The 25,288-nt window shown below is 40.0% G+C and overlaps 3 protein-coding genes and 1 long non-coding RNA gene across 6 annotated transcripts; 2 read left to right on the plus strand and 2 right to left on the minus strand.

The window, feature by feature from the left end:
- Positions 1-12: 12 nt before the first annotated feature.
- Positions 13-2,936, minus strand: LOC143468422 (uncharacterized). The gene is made up of 5 exons (XM_076965617.1): positions 2,002-2,936; positions 1,710-1,850; positions 1,477-1,617; positions 1,055-1,269; positions 13-867 (listed from the first exon to the last, which is right to left on the minus strand). The coding sequence occupies exons 1-3, from the start codon at positions 2,204-2,206 to the stop codon at positions 1,484-1,486; spliced, it is 480 nt and encodes a 159-aa protein (XP_076821732.1). The 5' UTR covers positions 2,207-2,936; the 3' UTR covers positions 13-867; positions 1,055-1,269; positions 1,477-1,483.
- Positions 2,937-3,698: 762 nt separating this feature from the next.
- Positions 3,699-4,845, plus strand: LOC143469120 (uncharacterized). Its single transcript, XR_013119066.1, has 2 exons — positions 3,699-4,096; positions 4,218-4,845. It is a non-coding gene; the product is annotated as an uncharacterized LOC143469120 (long non-coding RNA).
- Positions 4,846-5,585: 740 nt separating this feature from the next.
- Positions 5,586-7,691, plus strand: LOC143468907 (SPEG neighbor protein-like). Of its 2 annotated transcripts, none has more exons than XM_076966387.1 (6): positions 5,586-5,744; positions 6,097-6,236; positions 6,556-6,648; positions 6,913-7,091; positions 7,160-7,257; positions 7,346-7,691. In XM_076966387.1, the coding sequence occupies exons 2-6, from the start codon at positions 6,097-6,099 to the stop codon at positions 7,526-7,528; spliced, it is 693 nt and encodes a 230-aa protein (XP_076822502.1). In that variant the 5' UTR covers positions 5,586-5,744; the 3' UTR covers positions 7,529-7,691. The 2 variants fall into 2 exon arrangements, with proteins under 2 accessions (XP_076822502.1, XP_076822501.1); XM_076966386.1 differs by having other exon boundaries at positions 5,587-5,744; positions 6,003-6,236.
- A 1,383-nt stretch (positions 7,692-9,074) lies between these two features.
- Positions 9,075-24,272, minus strand: LOC143469475 (protein Wnt-10a-like). Of its 2 annotated transcripts, none has more exons than XM_076967179.1 (7): positions 24,158-24,272; positions 12,909-13,062; positions 12,000-12,120; positions 11,448-11,623; positions 11,111-11,284; positions 10,827-10,987; positions 9,075-10,095 (listed from the first exon to the last, which is right to left on the minus strand). In XM_076967179.1, the coding sequence occupies exons 2-7, from the start codon at positions 13,026-13,028 to the stop codon at positions 9,771-9,773; spliced, it is 1,077 nt and encodes a 358-aa protein (XP_076823294.1). In that variant the 5' UTR covers positions 13,029-13,062; positions 24,158-24,272; the 3' UTR covers positions 9,075-9,770. The 2 variants fall into 2 exon arrangements, with proteins under 2 accessions (XP_076823294.1, XP_076823293.1); XM_076967178.1 differs by lacking the exon at positions 24,158-24,272 and adding an exon at positions 14,308-16,596 and having other exon boundaries at positions 9,076-10,095.
- Positions 24,273-25,288: the final 1,016 nt, after the last annotated feature.

The raw sequence follows: 25,288 nt of genomic DNA on the forward strand, positions 1-25,288 counted from the left end.
ATCTTACCTCAGTGTAAGCTTTGACGGTGCTGTTTGTTTTATTAATATTTTAAAGATGAAAACAATTAATCGCAAACACATTCTAACACACTGTTTCTTTGAATGTGGGCTGTACGAAATTGAAATTATATTGTTTTCTTTACAAACGCAATTCATTTTGCTATTATTGTGAACTATAGTATAGTTCACAACTATAGTGTAGGACGTACTGTATCTGCCTTTGTTTGGTTTCGTCTTGGACACTGAGCTGAGACTTTGAAAACATGAATTAATTTTAGCATAATCAGAAATGGTTTCCACAAACAGATAGTTTTTTACTAATTTTAATATCTTTGACTAATACAATAACATATGTTCTGCTCGTTTACTTTGGTAAGTTGTTGAAAGCAAAACGATTACTGCATAAACTTGGCAAAACTCGATCTCCATGTTTTCCGAAACTAAAGTTTCTTTCTATAACATTAAGGGAATCTTATAAGCGTATGTCTGATTGCCTGGGGCGAAAAAAGAAACAACCCAAATGACTAAAGATTTTGCCACAGATTTCTGTTTATAAAATTACATCGATCAATCACCTTCAGAAATCGGTGCTGATCTGTAATTAATTTATAACTAAACTGCTAGAACTAAAACATGGCTAAACGGCAATAGCTTATCTTCAAACGAACCCTGTTGTTATCTATTAATGTTAATTTGTGAAACCAATCATTCGTGCAAAACAAGCCAAGTTGACTGAATTGCCTCGTTCCTATACGAAGTATATCCGGTAGTTTCCTTCTTCTGACGTCAGTTTGTTTCGAATCGTTGTCTTTTAAACTGTGCAACGTCGACAACAACTTGTAGTGGTGAGTGGCCGGGAACTCATGCCTGCGGTAAGCTTTGGAGTAAATAACATTTGGTTTTGCGTCAAGAGGCTAAAATTAATTTCACGTTTGTTAAAATGATACGAAACTTACAATCGTGTAGAACTTATAATTTGTGAAGAACTTCGTTACTATAACATATAACGTTTATTATTGTATTATATTTGTTTGCATATAAGACTATTTCTCACAAGTTTTCCAGTTTAAGACTTTTATCCTCTTTAGTTTCTTTCTTTTCTTTTTCTTTCCAGCCATTGTTTTAGGGATATACTGTTGGTCAATATAAATGTTGTTCTGGGTGTTAAAAGTAGATTGTGGTTGATTTCAGTGACCATGAGCGGTAAAACGATTCACCGTTGATGTGAAAACGATCCCGGTGTATGCAGGCATCAAAACTTCCTGCAAACTAGCATTTGTATTAAGTAAAGTAGTATACGATATATGTACATGAAGCACTACGTAATTGCTTCGAACCAATCAATCGTCTCATTTAAAACACTAATTCGTCGTAAGGCAAATAGAGTATATACAGGACAGGGACTGACGAACGTGCGAAAACAAAGTTTGTCTCGTAAGAATTCGGGTTTCGATATAGAGAAATAATAGGTTCCACCTCTTGTTCATTTCCTCGTTAAATTTCCGGACTGAGAATAAAATCCGACGTCACACCGGTAGTAAGCTCTCCGATATAATCCTTCTCCCTCATATTTGATTGAAGCGTGTGTGGATGGTGGGGCTTCCCCGCAATCGATATCTTTGAAAAATAAGAATTGAAATATAGCACTTAGTCAATGAAAGTTACATAAAAATAAAGATGATTGATATTATTCTGTGTAAATATATCACCTGGGTTCACACAAGTCCTACCACAATACCCATCACACACACAACTCATGTCTTCCGTGCAATCTGAACTTGTCACACAATTTGTTCCGCATATCATGAGATTTTGCAAAACTTTTTCTTGATCAAACCTGCGGCAACTTCCTGAAAATAAAGTAACAAGTTTATGTGCAATGACCTTGTTATATATGAGATAATAGCAAATGGTTTAGTTACAGCAACGTGGCATAAAATACGCTTCATCACGACGCGTTTTGAACGACTTTATCTTTGATGTTCATTGACATTCACTTACGAGCACAAACCGCCAATCTAGTCCAACTTTTCCTTCCATGGCATAAGTTAAAATTTTGAGATCCTTCTAAACGGTAACCAGGTGCACACTCATACTCAGCCATATCATCATAATGGTAAGGTGGCGACGGTTTCAATACGAGTGATCCGTTCGAGTGTCTTCGATAAACGACAAACATTTGCAAATTGCCCTTTTCTTCTTGCATTTATAGCAATTGGAGGCAATTCTTGCGATTATGACGTCTGTTGCCACCACGAAAGCGTCTCTGCATTCCATCTGCAATACCCGTACCTCGTTCTTTGGTGATTTTGAAGTTGCAGCGACATTATAAGACGTCGAAGAATCGGATGTTTCGGCATAAATTAGTTCTAAATTCGTCTCCGCAGACTTCAAAGACTTGTCAAAGGTGTGTCGTACATCAAAATTCTTGCTTTCAAGAAGCCTTAGACGAATGGATAGTGAGGCGGATGACGTCTTGTCGTTACTGGGCGGCGGTCACGACCATAAACTTTCAGTCAAAACTTAATCGCTTTAATGTCTGAAAACATTCTTCCAACGACTGTCCAGTTTGCTGCCTGCAAGTTGCGATTCGATGCCTGGAAAAAACTCGTTAGCAGGGTTCATGTAGACGTGTTGCAACGTCTCTGCTGCTCCACTAAAATCTGCAGCATCGCTGATATTTTCGTACTGGAAAGAATTAAAGTTGTTAAAAAGTATACTCAGCTGTTTTTCGTCTGTGACATTTGGCAAACTAGCTACGTAGATTGTGAATGTCTGATACCAATGTTGCCACTTCCGCCGTGCTCCAGGAGAGTTTCTTCCACAAACCTCTCTGGATGTGGATATTTGTCCACCTTGCAATCAGTTGAATGAAATGTTGTGAACTATGTATCATTATCATAAGCTAACATGAGCTTTGTTCAACTAAAAGTTAGGATATTCCTACAAAAACAGATCGTTATATAATAATAACATAATAACAACCATGCTTAGTTTCAGTTCGACTATCAGTTGTAAACTTATTACACTGAAACAAGGACCGGTAAACCGCTAATTAAGGTGGGACTAAAGCAACGTGCGCTGTGAGCAGTTACGTGCTCTCCATGTTGATTGATCATACGCTCTGGAAAGAAGGGCGCTGTAAACAAGTATTGCAATACTCTTTCAACATCAACGTCTATGACAGCTATATTACAGTGCACTAAAGCAGAATATAGTAAAATGAAAAGCTCTGGGGCATAATATAAAAACCGTTTTAATACAATCGGGTTCAGTAAAGTATCTTCAACTTCTGCAACCTGTCGCTGGTTTGTTAATATTCGGAAATCTTGTTCAACTTCATTCTGAAGTGTGTGTTAGGACAACATGCTTTCATGTATCACAAGAATTTACAAGGCGTGCCTTGTTTCACGTCTTAATTGAAACCTTACGCCCTCCTCGGACAGCGCAAACTGGTCGAGATGTTTCTTTTAAACGTTTCCACGTCTAAACCATCTTAAAAAGCGGAGCAATTATTGAGTAACAAAATGCAATCTCTTTTTTCTTTGTGTAAACTTTCATACAAACTGAATATTGTTTCGTTCGATGATATATATTTCATCACAAGGAACAGAAAATGAAAATGTTTGATATAATTACAACCCAATCAGACAGTTTCATCACGTATTTACGAAAATCAATTTCGGTAGAATCTCGGCGCCGCAGTGACGAAGCGTTTTCAGGTTCAACAAATTACGAGCTACCTCGCTAACTTAATGATCGGTTTCAAATAGTTTTAAACTATTAGACGGCACATCAACATTTCAATACGTGAATGTTTTCCAAAATTGGTTAGACATTTGAGCGAGTTGTTGCAGACAAAACTATGGATGAATTTAGCGGAGATAGTTTATGGACAAAGTCGACTTCAAGCGCAGTATTCACTTCTGAGGGCAACAATGCAACGTTTCAAGGACATGTTCAAAGTCAAGGCCTTATTGAAGATATCTTGGCCGGTGTTCTGTTGCCAGTGAACTTTTATATGATGGTTGTGGCCGGAATATACCAGCATAAGTGCAACCAGGAAGGTCTCCGCCTCAGCAACACATTACTTATGGTATCAGCGATAACCCAGTTTATTAGAATCATCTTCTTTGAAATTGAATTACGAGTGGGACACTTGTCCACAAAATTTTGCAAAGCTTTCAAGTTCATTACCATCTCTGCTTACTGTTTAGGGCGTTTGTTGCCCTTCGTCGTCCTATGGTTGCGACAAAACGGACTTAATAGATCAACTTTGACTTCCCCGCACTTCAACTGCATTAAAATTTACAGCGTTATGGCGCTGGTCGGAATATTGTGCTGCCAAATCGCTTTTTCTGTCTTTCAGCTCGCCCTTGTTGATATGGCGTCGTCTCCGAGCGGTTGCCTTTACTTGGATGTGGTGACTTTTAAAAAGTACATCGTCATTTTCACACCGATTCATTTTACGATGTCGATCTTATCGCAAATTGCGTTGGTGATACTCGTCATCTACCCAATCGTTGTGAATATGGCGCGGACTAGAGGCCGAGACAGTAAATTAAATTCGGCGGTGATTAGAGTAGCTCTATGTACGTCGGGATGCATTGTGACCGACGTTGTGTTTCTGCTGCTTAAGTTAATCAGACCACCGGGAGCAGCCGCGTTGTACGTCGCCTTCTGGACCAACTACAACAACACATTTATTGAGATATTTGTCTGGTTATCGTTTGTCGACTACAAGCATCGATTTTTCCCATTTGCTAAATAGGATCCTGAATAAAGAGTGATTGTGTGTTTGCTAATTAATTTGTAAAGGATACAAATATGTCCTACATTTTTTGCATTGCTCTTTGTCGAAATGAAAACGACATCCTTGGGAAAATGCAGTAGTAGCCAATGATGGTAACTGCCGCCAGTTATAATTCTTGTTTGTTGCTCTCAAAATTAAAGACCAGCTAAGTTAAAGTGTGACTACTTCATACTTCCACTTTTAGAGCTTTTTTCAATTTTTTGTGACGTATTAAACGACTCCGATTTGTGACTTTATTGCTTAATATTGGTCTAACATTTGTAGTAAATTGGCAAAAAGACAAACTGAACGCTTTGGAACCACCGCTGTGTCTTAGCGCAGAAACATCAACGTGGGTCAGACAGGCGCATGTAGCGTTTAGCAGACATATCGTGAAGCATGATAAATGAATACAATAATCATGATGACAAATCATCGTAAATAAAACTGCGACTGGTATCAGAAAATGTAGGTTTATAAAATCATCCACGCGTCAAACGCAAGGCAGAATAAGTTGGTCGTAAAAAACAAAGATGTAAAGTAAACGGTCTTGTTCAAGTTTTATTTTAAGGCCAAGGCTTTTCATGTGATGTATGTCTCACTTCAAAGCGGTTTAACTTTGACTTATGACGGTCGACGAGTAGGTGATGTGGAAAGGCGGCGCATATCCAGGCCGTAAAAGGCCCTCAGCAACTTAAACACACGCCCCTTGAGACAAAGCCAATTATGTTCCCTTTAGCGCCATCTCTCGAGGGAATGTTTTAAATGACAGCTGCCTCGGGCTTGCTGTGATAACATCTGAACATCGCTTGCAGAAACGGGCGTGCCTGGGAACCCGTAAGCTCATTTGAAAAGCATCAAGATGTAGAATTACTTATATCAGTGAAAGGGTGTGGTTTAGATTTTAGTTCGGTGTTGTCGTTCTGAGAAGCAGACGACTGTTAAGATAAAGGTAAGTTTCTGCCGGTTTAAGGTGTTTAATTAGTTTAAATTTCAACTAAACGTAGAGCAGTGCGTAGGCCAAAAATGTTAAGTTAGTTGATAGTTGTATTTCTGCTCAACAGTTCTTTACGATATTTATTGCAAATGCTTCATTCACTTCTGAAGCATAAAAAAGTTATGAACAGGCAAACAGTAACACATTTCCTGATATTACAACCATCAAATTAATATTCGATTGGATTTAACTAGCTTTAAATTCATTTCAAAGCTGCACGTTGTAATCGGTTTCAAATCCAACCGCCCGCAATCTTGCTTTCCACATCTCAGGAAGAATTAACGTTCCGGGATACTTTTTTGACTAGATGAGTCGAAGGCGAGCTCCTCCGCCTGGCGTGGACATCGACTTGCAGGACAAAGATGTTCAGAAAGCGGCAAGCATGATCCAGAAGTCCTTCCGTGGACACAGAGTTCGCAAGAAGCTCATGGAAGACGGCCCGCCGAAGTAAGAAAGAATTATATGACGATGTGTAACCAAGAACAGTAGAAAACATATTCAATATTCATATTTATTTACGTATTTGAATAAACATCATATTTCGACTTTCTTGATGTAAGTGTTTGTTCTGGGCAGCATATGGGACATAAGTACATAGACATAAGTACATAAGTACTTAATAGCACTAGGATCTAAATCGTTACAGGACTAACTCCACTATTTGGGGAAACATAGACACAGCCATTTTAATATACAGCTTTCTTTGAACAAAATATGTTTTAGCTTATGGAAATCTGCCGCATATTTACTTCTGTCTTTGTATTAGGTTTCTTGACGAACTTCAAGACGTTACAGTCGTAGAAGACAGCGCTACTAGGCTAGATTGTTGCCTTGGGGGTTTCCCCGATCCTACTGTGTCGTAAGTTTTTCCAAACCGTATCAGCGTTGGATAAACTTAGTTTCATTTAAGAGTTGCCAAGCCAAAGCTGTTAACGCATATCGCGTAACACTTGTATAGGAAAGGGAATGTAGCGAAAAGCTTGCATTTACTGACTTGTTATAATCCCTATGTAATCATATGCCAAACATATTCCATTGCAATCGCATTACAAATTTGTGGTTGTAGCCTATAACCGTGTGTTCATCCAGTCATAATCAGAATGTTATTTTTTTTCGAAAACAGTTGGTTTAAGGACGGGCAGCAAATCAAGGAGGGTGTCAAATATGAAGTGAAATTTGAAGACCCGAATATTTGTTCTCTGGTCATCAAAAACATCAAGTATGAAGACGCTGGCACTTACGTCTGCAAGGCTTATAACCAGTTCGGAGATGCATTTGATTCAGCCAAAGTTACAGTCAACAGTACGTCACGAACAGTTTACCCTAAACAATTTGCTTTATACTTTTCCTTATGCGCCTTGTGGATATAGGTCCTGCAAAGATTGAGAAGGGTCCACCAAACCAGGCCGCCAAAGCCGGGGCAACCATCACACTGACCGCAAAAATAGGCGGAGAACCTGAGCCAGATGTGAGTTTAGGTTGAAAGCAAAATTATCACAAATTATTTGGGTTGTAAAAAGCTATCATACTCAGTACTTTGCTTTCTTCTAACCAAGGTCGGTTGGGCTAAAGACGGCGTGGACATCGACGAAGATGACCATATTTTCTATGACGTCGATGGCGATACCACCGTTCTGACCATCAAGAATTGCAAGAAAAAAGACGCCGGAAAATACGAAGTTTACGTTGAAAATGAGAAAGGATTCGACCACTCGTTTTCTCGCATCGACATCAAATAATTTGGTAATTCAATAAAATTCATGACATTTACTGGCAAGACATTGATCTGGATTCATGATTTTGTTGAACGTTTAACTGCATAAATTTCTTACGATTAGTTTTTATGCATTTCAATTTTAATCTTTTCCAAATCGATCAAATAAAGCATCCCGATAAAATGTTTGTTTTCAAACGTGCAACATTCAATAAATTAACGAAAATCTCCATCACATAAAGCTATAGGGTTATTGCACTAACAAAACGGATGACGTAAATGCCACAAGTTGAAAGTTATTTAAGGAATAGCTTTATCTTTTTCACTCTAAAGCAAAGCAAATATATCTATTTCAATTACTCATAGTTGTCACATTGAATGGTGCATTTTGCATCAAGTAGTTTAGAAAAGTCAGACAAAACAACTTCATCTAAATAGAGCGTTATCATGACTATAAAGTTGAAACATTCCTGTAAATAAACAAATAGATTGTTAACGACAATTATAGTGCGTGTTAATTCGACAAACATCAGCTGATGAACCTGAATACGTAGCAAGAAAAGCACAGAGGGCTCATGACCACGTAGCAGTTTGGAAATTTCACAACGATGTAGTTCCACACAAAAATCTTACATTTAGACATCATCTTACCTCATAGACTTAACCGAACATCTCATAACACATCTCAAACAGCTTAAAAAATACAACTTGCAATTTTCTCGTTGAATCTTTGGAACGATATTTGATATATTCACGTTGAGATAGGTGAGATTTAAATATCAGGCTTATATTCATCGACTCTGTCCACAATGCCAATAACCTATACCACAGTGACCAGGCTAAATAGCCGTGCCTTATGCTAACTATTTAACCTAACCCCGTTTAAGCGAAATCAAACTTTTCCATGTCCAATCTCCTAACCTATGACATGACTTATGACATATCATTAAGGCAGCAAAATGAATTGAATATTACTGGTTATATGTTGGGAAAGCTTCGAAAACAATTGTCCACAATAAAGGAATATAATGTACCATTGGTTTAAATGGTTTGAAGCATTAAAAGTTATTAAAAGCATTAAGCATTAAAAACCAGCTAATTAAAACAACACTCCAGTACTCCCAACTTTCGTAATGACGTTTTCTCGAAGCAACAACTTTCGATGACGTTCTTTATTAGACCACATTTTCCAGCATCATCCACGTCTAAACCTTCAGTTTCAAGCTTCATAATTTTCAAGCACTTACAGCCTGTAGCCCTGTACCAGTGTGAGCGGCCTCCAGTCTAAACTTGACTTGCACCAGACTTAAGACATGCCAGGTCCAGGCTCGCCAGGTGGCGCATATGCCGTTATGGACCAGGATATGAGAGTGTCCTGCATGGAACCTGTGATCGAGTCAAAGCATGTGTTGTGCATCTAACCGCCGTTGTTTAACTTCGTGTATGATCGTAGCATGACGTTTCACTTTAAACAACAAAATAATCTTACTAGCATGACCTACCGCTCTAAGGCGAAGGAATGATTTCTTATAAGAAACATGTCTATAGACGTACAAATTATAGCTTTCGAGTCGAAGAAAGAATGATTGTTTTAAGAATCCAAATCTGTATTGCTTTGAAGTGGAACGGCAAACATAAATAAATCAATACTAAAGACATCGTAAGAACAAAATTGACGCAAGTGAATACAATGAAAATAGATAAACTACAACAAAAAATATCTTTCAAAGCTTCAAAATACGCATCGTGGCGAAATTCGTTTTACGTTTTATCAACAAGTTTGTAAACAACAACTACTTTACCTTCACGTTCAATACCAAGGTCGTAAAACGCATTTTAGTAGTCGCCTAATCTCTGCAGAAAAACTAAGCTGGCAGTCGTAGAGAAGCCCAATGTGGCGATAACCCAAAACGCTGGGACGTCAAAAACAAATTACAATTTACATTGGATGAAAAATGCGCTCAGTTACAACGCAACCTCAATAATGCGATAATTCGCGAAAGAAAAAACAAAAGCTAGAAAAATCGGCATCATTTCGAAACACCTTGTCGTCAGGAAAGCAACAAAAACTTTAAGAAATGGCGCAAAATGTCTCCACAAATAAAACAGCGTCGCTGTCGAGCATCTTTCATTTAATACATCTCCGTCAGAGGGCACTAATGATTTGCCATCGCGCATTGTTCCATCTTCTTTTCCCGCACTCTACCACGGCCGCGAGCAAGATTGTGATGATGTCATATTCAATGACGTATGCTGCCGATGACGTGTCAGTTACACACAGAAACACGCTCTGTCCATTCGCAGGTATCGCAATAGACATGGCAACACCAATGGAACTTGCAGCGGCACTTTTCCATTCTCCGGACTTCGTAACTTCGATGGCCACGGTTACAACACAAGTGGGCGCAAGAACTTGTGTCGTTGCGGGAGGCGTTGGCGTTGCAATATCGCCCTCTGGTGCCTTGAACATTAATGCTCGGGTCCACGTCGCAGTAAGTTGGAGAACGCTCGAGAAAAATGAGACTCTCCTTCGGAAAATTTTGCTTCGCAGCGCTGGGAGTTTGTACCGAATTTTCCTCGATGATCTCGTTGCTGCAAAGACAACGCCAAGGTGAAGTGCGTAAAAAATCAAGACAAAAATTACATTTCAGCTGCAAATAATTTCTCGTAAGTCAGCGCGCAACGATCTGTCCTTAAACACTTCGCATTTACCGATCTCAGGCCGCGACAGGCGAAATGTGTCCCGGAAATCGTCGAACGCGACCTTCTTGGTCGCCGCCACTCACCAGGAATCAAACCTGCCGCGCAAGGACTTTGAAACGTGTTGCAATTTCTGATCTGATCCTAATCGCAACTTCCACCCGTAACAAACAAGTGACGTCAGAGTTTTCGATGCACCAAAGTTGGGGGGTGGCGGTTTACGAAGATGAAAGCTTCTACTGAGGGCCCGCGGCTAATTTTTCGCTGCGCTAAACGGGCATTAATGCGCAGGAAATCCGAGATGAAAATACGCGATCTCTGTTGGACGTTGAACTCGCAAAATAATGTTCTCATAGTCGCAACCTTTGTCTACATTTCTTTGCACCTAATTTATTTCAACATGTCAGTCTCTATTCGCGGGTAGTCAGCGATTTGTGACGTCGGGTTGTGCTTGAGCGTGTTACGTCACTTGCAAACATAAACGCCATCGAAAGGTCATTTTGGGTACGCTCAGCTTCTAATCAACTCGCTAAACAAAAGTCATAAAAGACTTGCACAGCAGATGTGGGGCGGATTCTGATGTCATAGACACAAAGAGCTGCGTCACAATCACGCCAACTCACCTCAAATTGTCGGAATCGATGGCCAGGGCGTTGTCATATTTCCTCTTCAGTTCGTCACCAACTGTTTTAAAGACGGGAGGAGCTTTCCAACAGGTCCTCTGACTGCAGGAGCCAGACTGACCGTGGCATTTGCATTTGTCTCTCATGTTATTGGACACGATCTGTGGATATGGACAACATGGTTTGCAAAATCTTTCAACGCTTTTCTAGATCCTCGCATCGCGCGTTTCGTGTCGCACCGAGCGTTGTTTCTTTACAAATAAAACAAACTTTAAAACACTTACCAGACGGCCCACTCTGTTATTGTGAAGTCGCATCTCGGACGTTCTGAACATGGAGTGTCCCCGTGAATCAAGGAACTTTCGAGAGAAGTCGTTGCCGTAGTTGACGTTATCGCCGCAACCCGCGTGTTCAAACGTCTGCGCTTCCACATTGGCCCTTTGCGCCCTGTTCAAACCCTGACAAAGATGATTATTAATTAATTATAATGAATAGATTTTATAAATTTAGCAATAATACGTATAGCGGGTTTCTTCCTAACATAACGGTTTTCTACTCGGCAGAAATCCAGTAACACTGAAACCTTACATCAAAACTGAAAACACCTTGGTGAAATCTTACCGCGTTTCCGTTCCTGAATTGTCGGAAAATTTCCTTGCGTCGCCCGGCGCTCAGAGACTTCGTTGGCGGCGGAACACATTCGCATTCCTTAATCTTGCCGAGAGCACACGCACGTGCAACGGCGTGAGCGACACCGGCCGACGTAATCGCATAAGAAAATGCCGTTTCAGGATAACCTTACAATGAAAAGAACATCAACGATAACTCATTGAATAAAGACTTAAAGCAGTCGGTGTGTCGTCCTTGATTTTCAAAGGTGACAACCCGAACCAGCATTCAACTACGAAGCGTTTCTTTGCGGAAAATGCAACAATTCTTTTACTTCCATGAATGGGCATGAACTACAAGTTTTCATCAACAAGTTGCTACGTCAGATCTGAGAAGTTTGGGATATTTCAGAATCATGTCGCTTAAAATTCTTTCGCGTTGTACTCGAAGAAATTTAAGCGGATCAGGGAGAATAATTCGCGGTCAATGCCGGAAGATTCAATAAACAAAAGCACCCTCTTCGCGGTTTGCCAACATTTTTCAACTAATCTAGTAAAAAATTACCTGTCCCACTCGACAAAAACGAGCTGGTGTGGGGAATGTTATTCCTCGTCTCCAACGCGCTGCAGTTCCAGCGTTGGTTTTTGAACTGATGCTTACATTCGTGGATGGCAATCTGCAGACCCTGAAATAAAATCAGAATTCCATTGACTCCATCGTTAATACTACGGCGGTTTACATCGCGCGTATATAAATCTGACGACATAATTTATGGTTCTCGGGCACTTGTGGAAAAATATTTAAAAGCTTAACTTTCCGCTAAAGCGGCACAGGTGGGAAGACTCGAAACTGGAAGTTCGAAATTACGGTTCTTAGCTTAATTAATACCTTGCGTGCTGCAAACGAGGTGTTATTACAAAGGTATCTGATGGCTTACATATCATTGATCGCTGCCTATTTTTTGCTGAAATGTAGCAAAAGTCACACAAATAAATCTAAATTGAATGAAAAGGTACCAGCCGGAAGTTTGTCAAAATCGAACTTTGAAACTTCAAAGTAAATTTTATAGGACGTTTTGCCGCGGTTAAAAAGCGCTATAAGGCGCTGCATCATCGAAATGACAAGAGCGATCAAAAATAAAGCCGCATCAATCAATATTGTGATGCAACAGTGATTGTTATGACATAACAGGCGCCAGCTCGCTTCAACCAATGAAAACTGGATGTAAATAAAGACAAACAATGCGATAATTGTGACCACACAGCATGTCACGAATTACGGATTAGAAAAATTATACAACAGGCTCAGCCCCGCCATTAAAAATATTAAAAATCTCAAAAAAACTAAAATCAAAAAGTCAAGTGCGACCGAAATCAATGTCAATGTAATAAACGACCGCGCTCTCCCACCAACAAACCACATCAGCTAATTTAAAAACAAAAATTCAAAAGTTTGTCAATTGTCATAAATTACCTGCAGCGCGGCGGCAACCGCAGAAGGATGCTCGTAGCATTGTCTTTGTTGGGTTGGGGTCAGTCCCAGAGTATTCCCGCAGACGGTATTCGCGTTCACCGCTCGACTTTCGCGCGTCATCCTCGAACGCAGGTAATCTCGCAGAGCATGCGTCCTATGAAGAAAGCCATACTTGAAGACACGGCTATCAAATTTTAAGATAAAAACATCGCGATATATTGTTGCGTGATAAAAATCAGGTAATGTGACACATTTTACGTAATGACGTAACAATTCAGCGTCTTGAAAGGAACTTCTGATGATGCAATGTCGATAGAATTAGTGGCAGCTATGAACGAAGATATTAAATCAAATATCTAACACTAACAGAGTTACTAGTTAGCCAGGCCAAGTTCATCTGTCTAGACGTTAAATGCGCTTCAGAGATTAATTTGTGTTTACAAGGTTCATCAATAGCCGGCAAAACCTTAAATCTCAGCAAAAAATTATAAGTCACCTTTTCCACTTCTCCTTATGACAACACAATAACACTTCATCACGATAAACAGAGTTAAGTTATTATTCGGTGGAAATACCACACAAAGCATGTAAGTCAAACAGCCTTAGAGATTACGCGACCACCGTCGTGAAATCTGTGTTAACAAAAACTGAGCCCCTGTTGCCAGTTTGCTGGTGCAGGTCAAGCAGGGTCAACGAATGCTCAAATAATAACACGTGACCAGTAGAGTACATTAGCTTGCTTATGGTAAGCGATCTAAGGATAAACTGGGAACCGCTTGTTAGCGTAAAATTAGCTGAAAACAAGGCTATGCAACACGGTTAAGTCTCTTATTTACCGAATAATAGCCAGAAGCTATTACCGTAACTCGCTGGCCTATTTACACCTTAGACCCGTAACCGAAAAGTGGGAAATATGTTGGTAAATCAAAAACACCTTTCACAAGTTCGCACAAATAAGATCCTTGTGTGCTATCAATCTGCTGAAAGTGTCGCGATGCCGACGTTCACCCGCGATTAGGCGTTTGGGGCGAACAAAAATTAGCAAATCTTCTCCAATGCAGAGGTAATCTCTGCGCTAACTGTGCATATGTTGTTGTGTTCACAACCATCCCATACATAATGTAGCAGTAGTTACCAGGCATATATACAAAGGCGCTAAATGTATGTACATTTGCTTAGTATCTATTCCACGGTGCCAGCAAAAGCAACAAATGTCGGTCAAAAAAGGTGGTTTGTGGTGCTGTAACTTCACTACCGCTGCCACATTCACAAGCAATGATTACGATCTGTACTTATCCATGTGTGCCAGCACAAGCAATATAAGTTCAGTTGAATTAGAAGTCGCGATCACGAACTGTGGGTCATGATGCTGACAGCAAGATAGGCTAAGTATGCTCACCCGAATAGAGTTGAAAGCAAAGCAACAAACACGAAGGTTGTCTTCATATTATCCCAATATCACGCAAAGTAATCCAAAGTTCAGAGAAATTTCCAACACTTTTATCGTCAAAGGACGCGGTTTACTTATCTCTTCAGAATTTATGCTACAAAACTATTTGATTCGTTCTGTGCAACTCTGTAGTCGTGGGTTATCTGAAACAAAAGCGACGGAGAGCGATTATATATCGATGCGCTGTCCCTTGTCGGGCTATTACTTACTATTATGACATAATAAAACGTTTATTATGATCTGTAGACTTTACCGTGACACGCCGTTTCTTGAATCTATCTCTTTATACAAAATTAAACTTGACGTAGCGTCACGTCATAAAGGGTGTGGATTGCCTTTCATTTTTACATACCATTACAAGTCAGTGACTGGTTATTTGAACTTAATGCTCTGACTGATCGCTCTGTGACACCCACTGAGGGTGATGCCGCCCACATATTAATACACTAATTAAAGGCTGCTATAACGGCGTTACATCATAACTTATTTCAAGGGGATTTTCCTCACAATACCTTGCAGCTTTGCATAACCCACAACCCGCAACCAGGCAAAACAACATTGATCAAAGTTGAGCAATTGAGGTTGAGCAGTTGAGGTTTTTTGCAAACAATTGCTTAATAGCAATGCCCTGCACGTGCTGGTATTGCGAAACACTAAACAACAACCGGTAATTGTGCCAGGACATTGTGACATCATATAAGCGCGTGTAAGCAAGTGTCCTAATATCCTTAAGTGCAAAGTGATACCTTTGAAATGTGAGAAGGGCTTTCAATGCATCATACACTTTAAGAATTACAAAGGGAACAGGCGTTTATTAAATTTCATAAGCGTATGTAAAACATTAGTCCCAAATTCCTAGCAATCCTTTATTACGTCAGCAGTTATCGAATCGCAAGAGGACAGAGAAATGTTAGATCATAATTGAGTTATTTTAAGTTAGTTGACCCATGATGTTGTTTTAGGAATAGCTCGACAAATAATTTAACGGGACTATGTTTCAAACAGTAGCCAAAATAGACGGCCTTTATGAAGCATATAACCCTACCTTGCACGTGAAAACAATTTTCCTCATACACTACGCGTTAGTGGTAACCGATATGACAAATTACAGGGAAAATTATGTCGTCATAAAAGGATTAACAATAATGAAAGGAAGCGCCATGCCCCTGGTCTGACGTAGTAACATCAAATACAACAAAAACGTGTACATTGTCTTCTTCTACCTAGGGACAGCGAACGATTCTTACAAACAATGCAGCACGTGGCGTATTAATTAACGGCTTAAAAATGCAGCGACAGTTGATTAATGTGAAACAAAACGCCAGAAAACTTTTCAGCTAAAAATGACTGTTTTCTGCCAGTGGCTGTGGCGTCAACCTGCTTTGTTTAATGACTTATAACAAGACGACGCCACAAACCAATTTTATGTCAAATTTAAGCCGCCATTGTACCGGCTCAAACCAACAGCATTGTTTAGGCTAAAATCGTCATAATACTCACTTTCAGACCACTTTGTCTCCGCGCTAAAAATATCAAAACTGTGCAAAGTAATTCGACCTCACCAGGCTACAGACCTAATCTTAATTATGCCCAATTTTTCCAAACTGTTCTGGTCTTACAACGGCTGTCACACTTTGGCGGTTAATTGTTACCAGAAGTCACAATTGCAGTCGTTATCCTCTTGTTCGATCACAATTATTCCATTGTTTTGTCATAATGACAGCTAATCCCGCGTGAATATGAAAGCGCGCGGAGGCGAGACAAAAAAGTAATTAGGCTTAAATGGAATCCTATTCCTGTACAGATCAAGTGGGCACGCGAATTTTCGCGCGTGGGATCGCTTGAACAGTCCACGTAGCGTGGTCAAGCTCAACTCGGCCGAAGGTAGGAAACGAGGCGGGGTCTGCAATTCAATGGCCAAGGAGCTAAAAACCCGCGATAATAACCGCGCTCAGCTGTTGCCTGCAACTCCGCTCAACTTGGGCTGAACTAGCGCTGCATCTACACATTTTTATCTCTGGCAACTTTGTTTACGGAAGATAGCTCGCCGTCTAAAAGCTTCAACGGACAAAGTTTCTATTGTTGAGTTTGGGGAAGTGTCGAAAGGCTCGGCTCTCTCAAAATGCAATCGAGTATCTCTTAACGCGATGCGGCTCTTCTCTTCCTTTCGACAACCACAAAAAACAAAAAACTTACAACTGACCGCATTCCCCACCCAAAGCGCTCTGGCTGATATTTCTGTTTACAGCAGACTTGTCTTCAAGAGCTTGATTTTTTCGCGCACTTCCGAGTTCCGACATCATCATAAACCTATCGCGACGCGCGCTATATTAAACAAGTAGCGTATTATGACGATTACAAATCTTATTCATAGCCTCTATGACGCCATAAAGGCTAGCAGTTGAAACAATGCAAATGACGTTAGACGACAGATAGGTCATAAAGATGTTTACTTTGATTATTAATTGCGACTTTAAAATAACTTCATTTTTCACCGTTTGTGTCAGATGGAGTCCGCGCGATAAACTTCCCAACTTGTTTCACAACAGCGTAAATGAGGTCACAAAATGCGCAATAGTGATGCAATAATGCGCTATTCATCAGAGCGCGAAAATCTAATAAAATTCGCACAAACTAGGAGGCATAAGTTACAGTTATAGCCTATAACGTTTATCACATTATCCATGAACGATTAATGCGGCCATGAAGTCATTAAAAGTCTTAAACATCTATAAAACACATAAAAACAGATCGGCAATGCGCTAACTTGACCGAGCTAGTCCATCATCGACCATCAAGCTTTTTTTCTACTACAGCGCCTTGAAATCAAACTGAAATTACACGATAACAACAAAAACATCGTTTCGTAAGAATTTAAATAACGCGATTGTTAGTTTTTACAACAGCAAGTTTTTGAGAAGGGAAAATTGCCGGAATTCGTCTGCGAAGCATTTTTCTACGCCAGACGCTACTTAGCCAACAAGTTTTGTTCACGGTTTGAAGACGATAAAGAGTTGAGTTGGTAACTGGCTTTGGAAAGCTTAATACAACTTTCGATAACAAACTTATACACCAGGCTGTGTCTTCGAAGAGAATCTTAAAATTGTCCGTCATTGAATCTTACAACTCCAAAACGGTTTTGACTAAGCTAGAGAAATGAGACTGTCTTCATCCATTCGTCAAACTCTTCTAGCTGACTTGGCCAAAATGAAGATATTTTATTCGTAGGCCCACGTCGGTCTGATTTATAAAACGTTCCCAATATTCCGAACTGTCAGCAAAGAATGAATTCGATTTACGTCTGACATAAATCTAACCCAGCCGCTGAACATTTGCCCAACAACCTCTCATAGAAATCACACAACACCCACTCTTACGGGCTGACGCTTGGAATTCTGGAATTCTGTTTCTTTAAAATGAATTCTGTAAATAAGCGACTACTTCCGTTGTTTAACTATTCACAGAATAACATTGTTTGTCTTTACAGTTTGACTGGAACAAACCTTTTTCAAACACGAGGTTGCTTCGTTAATTACGTCATAAATCCCAAATGACGGCTGTTCATCTCTGGCGCAACCCCGGGTGCAAACTAGAGCAATTTAAGAAGGGAAAGTTATTAAGGGAGGCAATGTGTGAACAGCCGTCCTTGGACTTTGAAATATTTTTCCCCGAACTTTAACTCTTGAAGTTGGGCTTAGACACGAACATATGACTCGATGTCAGTCAAAAAAGAAACTGTATCCGTATAATGATGTTGGGATTTTAAAGCCTTGGCATCGTTTGTAAAATCTAAATATTTATCTAAGCGCTAAACGGCTTTTTAGCGTTCGCTTGGCCGCAACAATAAAAACTTTCACCCGAATAATCCGCCCAAGCGCTTGTTATCCTAAGTTTGTAAAACTAACACAACTGTTGCGATGCAAACCAGCTTTGATACAACAATTCCGAAGAAAGAGATACCGGGTGCCGTTGGCCCTAATTAACGGGATAGTTCGGAGATGATGTTTGTTATAAATATAACCCATGCACTTTAGCAGACCTTCGACCATCCTATACAGCTGACAGCATCCTTAATAAAACCTTGGGCAAACAAACTATACCGCAAATTCTCCACCACTTTATTGCTGTTGTATTCCAATTAAGGAAAAAATTCACTTGAGCAACTCTAAAACGCGCTTCGAAAAGGTTTGAAATTCGCCTGATCGCGCAGGTTTTGATTTTGCAAGGTAAAAAGCCCTAAGTTCTTCTGACGCCCACTAGTTGAACGGGACGATAAATTTCATAGAAATTAGATAAAGCGATTAATTTATTGCGACAAAGCGGTGAAAACTTCTGAGAAAATAGGGTCAAACTATTTATAAGTTGGAAAGTATAGACGAGGTTAGGTAATTAGGCGCAAATGTCCCGAAAATGATGAGATCATCACCTTCTTCAGAAACCGCCGCGCAACTTGTAACAATGAGTGATTGTTGCACGCAGATTGCAAGACTTCGATAAACATAAAGTCTTAAAGAAACAGCGCTTTTGAAATCGTCCATTCCAGCTGTTCTAAATTCGCTTGATATTTTCATATTTACGTGTCACGTGTTGTGATGAAGTCGTTAGATTGTCAAGTTAGCGAATTTGAATTTCTCATTATCAGAAAATTTCGGTGACATCTGACGATTTCATCGATGACGTTTTCTAACACAAGTTTAAACAAAATGTTTGCCAAAATTTCCCACATAGTAATGTTCTGGAACGTGAAAGAATATCTAACCAGCGTGATTCATAGCGATGGTGATCGCGTCAAGGATTAGCTTAAAAAGCGTTATTTGCTACATCACCCCCGCAAACCGCGTCGGGCGGTTTTATAAATTGAAACAACGAAGAAACTGTTGTCACGTCGAGACGCTGCTGCAATTTTCTCCACACTTGGTTGGAAACTGGAGGGAAAATTTGCAGCTCGGAGATCTTAAGCATACGGTAGATGAGACGGCTCAGCTGCTGTATGCTCCGCTTTAAAATTTTCATCTTTGTGGTACAGATACGAAACTATTCCGCGTCTCAAGGTGAAAAAAGAAACGTTCTTCATCCCGCAAACGATTAAGAGAGCGACGATTGATGAAACTGAAACGCGAATAAAGAATTCTAAAAATAAAACCGCTGCGCCATCACCTCTTTTGAAGTAGGAATATGAAAACAGTGACATCACAAAAGACTATTATGGGTTGAACATGCTGCATTATCACGTAATCTATAAATGACATTCACCCATTGTCGAGCGGTTCTCGTAGGTCACGTGCTCGTTAGCGTAGGTTAAGGTTTGCTGAAGGTCAAAGGGCAAAATAATACGTTTGTGCCGCTCATAGGGGCGTGTTTTTCTGCCGGGTGTAGAACCCTGCTCGATTTGCTTTTAATTTTCGCTTCGACCTCACAGCAACTTGACACCACACCAACACAAGGAAGTCGTGATAAAGTTTCGGAATTGCAAATTTTACTGCTCAATGGACCTTCGTTGACGTTGCGCTCATATTCAATCTAAGCTCGGGCTTGCCTGAGTCATTACACTCCGGATATTATTCGCCTCAATCTCAACCACGCAACCGCCCCATCAAACAAATTTGGCAAATATTACAAACCGTGGATTAGGCGAAAGATCTTACAACTTACTAAATAATTGATGTAACGCAAACGCTAAACACTGCTGCAAATAACGAACCAAACACGTCGAATGCCGGCTAAAACATCCTCTGCTGGTTAAAATTGTCTGCGTAAAACTAAACCCGCACTGCTACATTTTTCGCTAAATGTTGCAATGTTTAGAAATATCGCCGCCGCTTAAAATCCCCGATTCTGTCCAAATCTTAGCAAAAGCGAAGCCGTAATTTATCTTAACTTCGGAATATAAACATTTCAAGCCTGGAGTCACTGACACAGGCCAATAAAATGCAATTGTTCAAGCACTGGTGGCCCGGGCACTGAATCGCGTCACTAAATTTGATGAATTAATTCTTTGCTGGCTTTTTATTTTCTCACTTTTTGACCACTAAGTCTTCACAAAGCGTATTGTGACCTCATTTCTTCTTAATCCAATCAGAACAAGTCTTTCTATGAAAGGCTAAAAATGCTATTTTTGTTTTTCGAGACCAAACCTGTCAATAATAGCCAAAGAGCGAGTTAAAAAAGATAAAACGCAAACTGCACAATTTAAAAAGTGCATTTTCTTTTCACAAAACTAATCGTGCCTTCTAATGTTTTATACAGAACGCAATATTTTTGATTAACTTCAAAATCGTCGAATTCAGTTTGAGTTGAGCACAAACAAACTTGACATTTGCTACAACCTTTCCGCAAAATGTTCAGTCAAAGTCATTTGTTACAATTCCAATAACCCCCTTGCGTGCAACCGGCGAATAATTACGTCTCGAAATTTCCGTGCGACAAGTCGAAGCGAGCTCGAGATCGCGTTTTATCGCGTTTAAGATCTCAAACTCACCTGTCGTGGGCTCGGTGTGTGTGTGAAAAAGTTGTAAAACGATGATTTTTAAAACGGTATCGATGAAGCATCTCAAAACAGGATGAGGCGAGATAAGGAAAGTCACATTGAACAGCGGCGACTTCAACCCATTGTCGCGCTCTGGCTGCATCGCAGAAAGTCCAACTTGTGTTTTGAAAGGTGAACTCACCTGATGCGATTTTCTGCTAGATTCGCGTCGTATCGACGAACTCCGTCTCGCGCCATTTTTAAAGCCCGACCTGTTACACGCGACATTAGCGAAAGGCGCATCGATTCTTTATGACGTGAACATGATGTCACAACGATGATTGAATATTATGACACAATTTTCTTTCATGTGTGAGTTGCACTGTGGTTACGTTAATCAAAGTATTCATCAAAAAATTCAACATTTGTCTTCAGAATTTTCACAACAGCATAAAAGTTTTCAAAAAAGTTTCGCTGTAGGCTTTGCTCTGTTTGCTTTCGTGGTTCCCAAATAAGGAAATGTAACGCATCGACGGACTGGCAACAGCTGTTGTACAGTAATTTGAGCTTATCAAGTCTTTTAAAGAAACTTTTATAATTTTTTCAAATTCTTCCTCCCACTTCAAAAGTCAGAGTTATTTGTTGACTGTTCCACTTTTGCTCCATCTCATAACCAGCAGTAAAAACGTCATTTTGCACAAATACTTTTAGTGATAGACTCAATGATCAAAGGTTGCAACCCAGGGCGGTGTCTATTAACCTGATATCGACCTCGACCGGAACTTTTTACTTCGATGTAAATTTTCTTGGACCCGAGTTTGGGAGCCGACCTGCCAGGGATGAAAAGATTTTGCAATCAGGCTGCGCCAATCATATCATGCACATCATCATTTCGAAATGTTCACCGCATGACGTCAGCGTCTGTGTCACTTTCAAAATGAAAACCAGGCTTTAACGTGATTTTTTTCCCGACGAAGCCTGATTGTTAATTTATAGTGAACTGCATAAAGCACTTTCTTCTCAACCAAAGGTCTTGGGTTAAATCGGTCGCAAATACCACAAACGAAGGGTATCTCGATGAAGACAAACCACCATTAGGCAGCCTCAGGGGACGATTAATGCATCTAAATCGATTATAAACGGCTATTTGCCACCAAGACTAAACCTTACGTCTTGTGCATGCAATACCATGTTTGTGTAACCACTTGAGGAGAAGGGTAAAATGTCGTCACAATGAACCCTTTGTTACGACATAGAGAAAAAGTTCCTCTGCTTAGCCAACTCTCCATCAATGATCGTATTAAAATGTCAGGCCTTCGGTCTTTTTGGGGCTCCACAATGCAAAGTTTTCAGAATATGTAACACGCGTGATGATTATGGTAATAATGGCCTCATAGTCGTAACATAACGCGGCTGCATTTTTCATAATGATGCCAGATAACAGACATTTGCAGCGTTTGCAAACTGTCTACAAAAATGGGCTGCACAGGTGGTCGCAGGCATTTTTTTCTTGTTTTTTGTAATGAAAATAAAAACTAACAGGAACTCTCGCTGGATCCACTCAACCTATATTCAACAACACAATATATTCAATATAATATAAGACGAACGGAAGCCAAAAAGGTAATGGATTGTCTGCTGCGGTTTAATTTAAATTCAAACCTAATCCTTGACAATTTTGAAGAATAAAATCAGACATGAAACTTCCTTATATGATTATTTTGCTGCAATGATCGTGGATCAGTGACCTCATAATTACGTAATTAGTGTAATAAGCGGCCGTAGTTGAACACGACGGAATGGATTACAGAAGCGTTGTTGTACTATGACGTCACATAAAACCGAACACAAAAGTTAAGGAAGCAATTAGAACTAATTGAAAACGAAAACGTAAATGAACAGACACGTTTTTTTCGCTTTTTTTCGATTAAATTTGATCCAATCTATAACATTCCGCCTACACCAGCGAATAATTCGCTGAAGTCCTGAACAATTTCTCTCAGAAAATTTCTATTTTGAGCGAAATGCAAACAACCAACAACACGCCAACAAGAGGTTGATCGGGTTTTTCACAAATCACTTTTTTACACAAGTTGCGTTTACTATGCCCACGCGTTTACCTCTATTTGCGTGGTCGGCGGCAATTTGCGAACTTTGCGGTTTAAACGCCACGCGCCAATCTCGACACAACTTTCTAATTATGACGTCACAATGGTATGCGTCGGTATGCTCATGTTAAACGTTTTTATGATGTAATGTGTGGAAACGTTAATAAGTGGTTGTCGGAAGGCATTATAAGACGATTATTAGGTAAGTAGTTATGTTGTGATAAGTGTGACATCACAATCAAAAGGCGGTGATATTTAATTTGTATGAAAAATGTCACGTTCTTGTTTCAATCAATAAAACTTGCTGTGTCAATCAGAAAAAAATTCATATTTTGTCACCGAGCACACAGAATTTGTAGTTTGTAACCGACAAAAAAAATCCAAAACTAAATGTAGCAAAAATTATGCAAAAATAAATGTTTTGTAAAAAATTTGAGAAATATAAAAAATTTTATTTTTAAAAATATTTCATGGAGACTTGCAAATTCGCCAAAACTCCAAAACTGACCCTACCTATGGAACAGGCGACATCAAGTTGTTATTGTGTGGTGGTGCGGGTGACGATAACTCATCCCAAGACATTTACAACTGGAATGCGCTGCCAGGCTGGAGCCGAAATTAAAAAATCTCGACAGGCTCAGCAATAGACATCGAATAAATCAGCAGCGAATTCCCACTGTGGGAAGATGTCATCCACCTGTCCAATAGGAGATGGATTTTTCAGAAGATCGCGCGACGTTTTGCGGAAAACAAATAAAAGAATTCAATCAAAAACTGTCATAGCAGCAACAGACGCGCGCGCTTCCCACGAATTGTTATAAATTTGAACAACACGGTTCGAAGAGCTTGGGAAAATTCAACGGTGGTCGGGGCGGCGATATATGAACCTTATCGTTCGTGTCGCGCTCCAATGACTCATTACGACTCTCTCAGATTGTTGTCATCGATCAGAAGCGCTTCTTGTGATTGGGTGAAAGTGAAACGAGTGATTGTGACCGCAGAAAAGATAGAATTACATAACAATTCGCTTTTAAGTTTGTGGAAGCGGCGAATTCACAACTTTGCTGAGGTTACGCAACAAACAATTTTTCGCAAACCTCGTTAAGAAGTTACGTCATTCGATTTATTTTGAAATATTACATTCAGTTTGATGCTGTTCGTCGAACGCGAATTATGAGGCAAAGAATAGCAAGTGACCTTGTAACAACATTATTATTACTTTTACCTCTATTTTGTCACAATGACAACATGTGTTCTGGCGCTTGTCCAAGACGTTGATCTCCACCCCTCATTTGACAACTGAAGGCGAGGCCATAAATCAAAATCGACAAGTGAATAACCTGTCAAATAAAACACAATTTATTGAAGTAAAACTAATAAAATGTCCATGGAAAGATATTTGTTGTCGTCTGCGCTGGTTGCCGAGTTTGACAAAGTTGGAAAAAGACCTTTGAGCGTTTCAATTTCAAATACCACAGATGGTGACTGGAGGTACGCCGCGTTTGTTTGTTTATTGTAATTTGCTGGACAACGATTCGCGACTCAGCCAGCCATTAACGCCCTGGATATCGGGGTCATTGACCGGGCCAGTGACCCCGGTGATCGCATCGCTTAATTAGCGTTTTTGCGGCGTTAATAGCTCATTGTGAGGAAACAATTAAAAGCAGCCCGTGCTCTGCTAAAGTGATGTCGTATACGAAATTGTCACGTCACAAAACTAAAACCGCGCAAAGCGACATTGGTTTGGTTTCAATTTCAAGCTTTCTGGCAAGAGGTAAGATGAAAACGAACAACGCTGATCTTTATCGGGTATTTTAACTTATTTAAAGTGTCGAGTTTTGCGTTTATCTGGAGTTTTAAAGCAAACCGCTGAAACGCAGTCCCATGCCCACCTCGGTAGTAAATGTTATCACGATAAATGGCGCGTCTGCGTCCATCCAGTGCCGCATACCTCAGATCAAATTGTCCGGGGCGTCCAGTCGGTCAACTGGACACTTGACACCTCTGTAGGAAGGGCGTAGTGGCAACAAACTACCAACATAACCGATCCTGAAGACCTGTCTCGTTACGCGGAACATTCAACCCGATTTAGATGTTACGTCGCGCCGCATAAATTGAAAATAATCGGGATAAAACTTGTAAATAACTTAAACTTTTGTTGCACGCCAAAAGTAGATTAAACTAAACCAGCCAACTTCCTCATAATCTCGAAAGACAAAAGCCGTTCCAGCGACTTAATTTCTATAACTTCAAGCCTGGCATACATTCGACAAAGTTCCAGAATACACAAGTCGCGATAATGCGGGAAAATTAAGGAGGTTGGTTCGCCGAAAAGCGATTTAAATCCAATCAAGAT

This window comes from Clavelina lepadiformis, chromosome 8 (genome assembly GCF_947623445.1).
Source record: "Clavelina lepadiformis chromosome 8, kaClaLepa1.1, whole genome shotgun sequence".
In the NCBI taxonomy this organism is placed as follows: Eukaryota; Metazoa; Chordata; class Ascidiacea; order Aplousobranchia; family Clavelinidae; genus Clavelina; species Clavelina lepadiformis.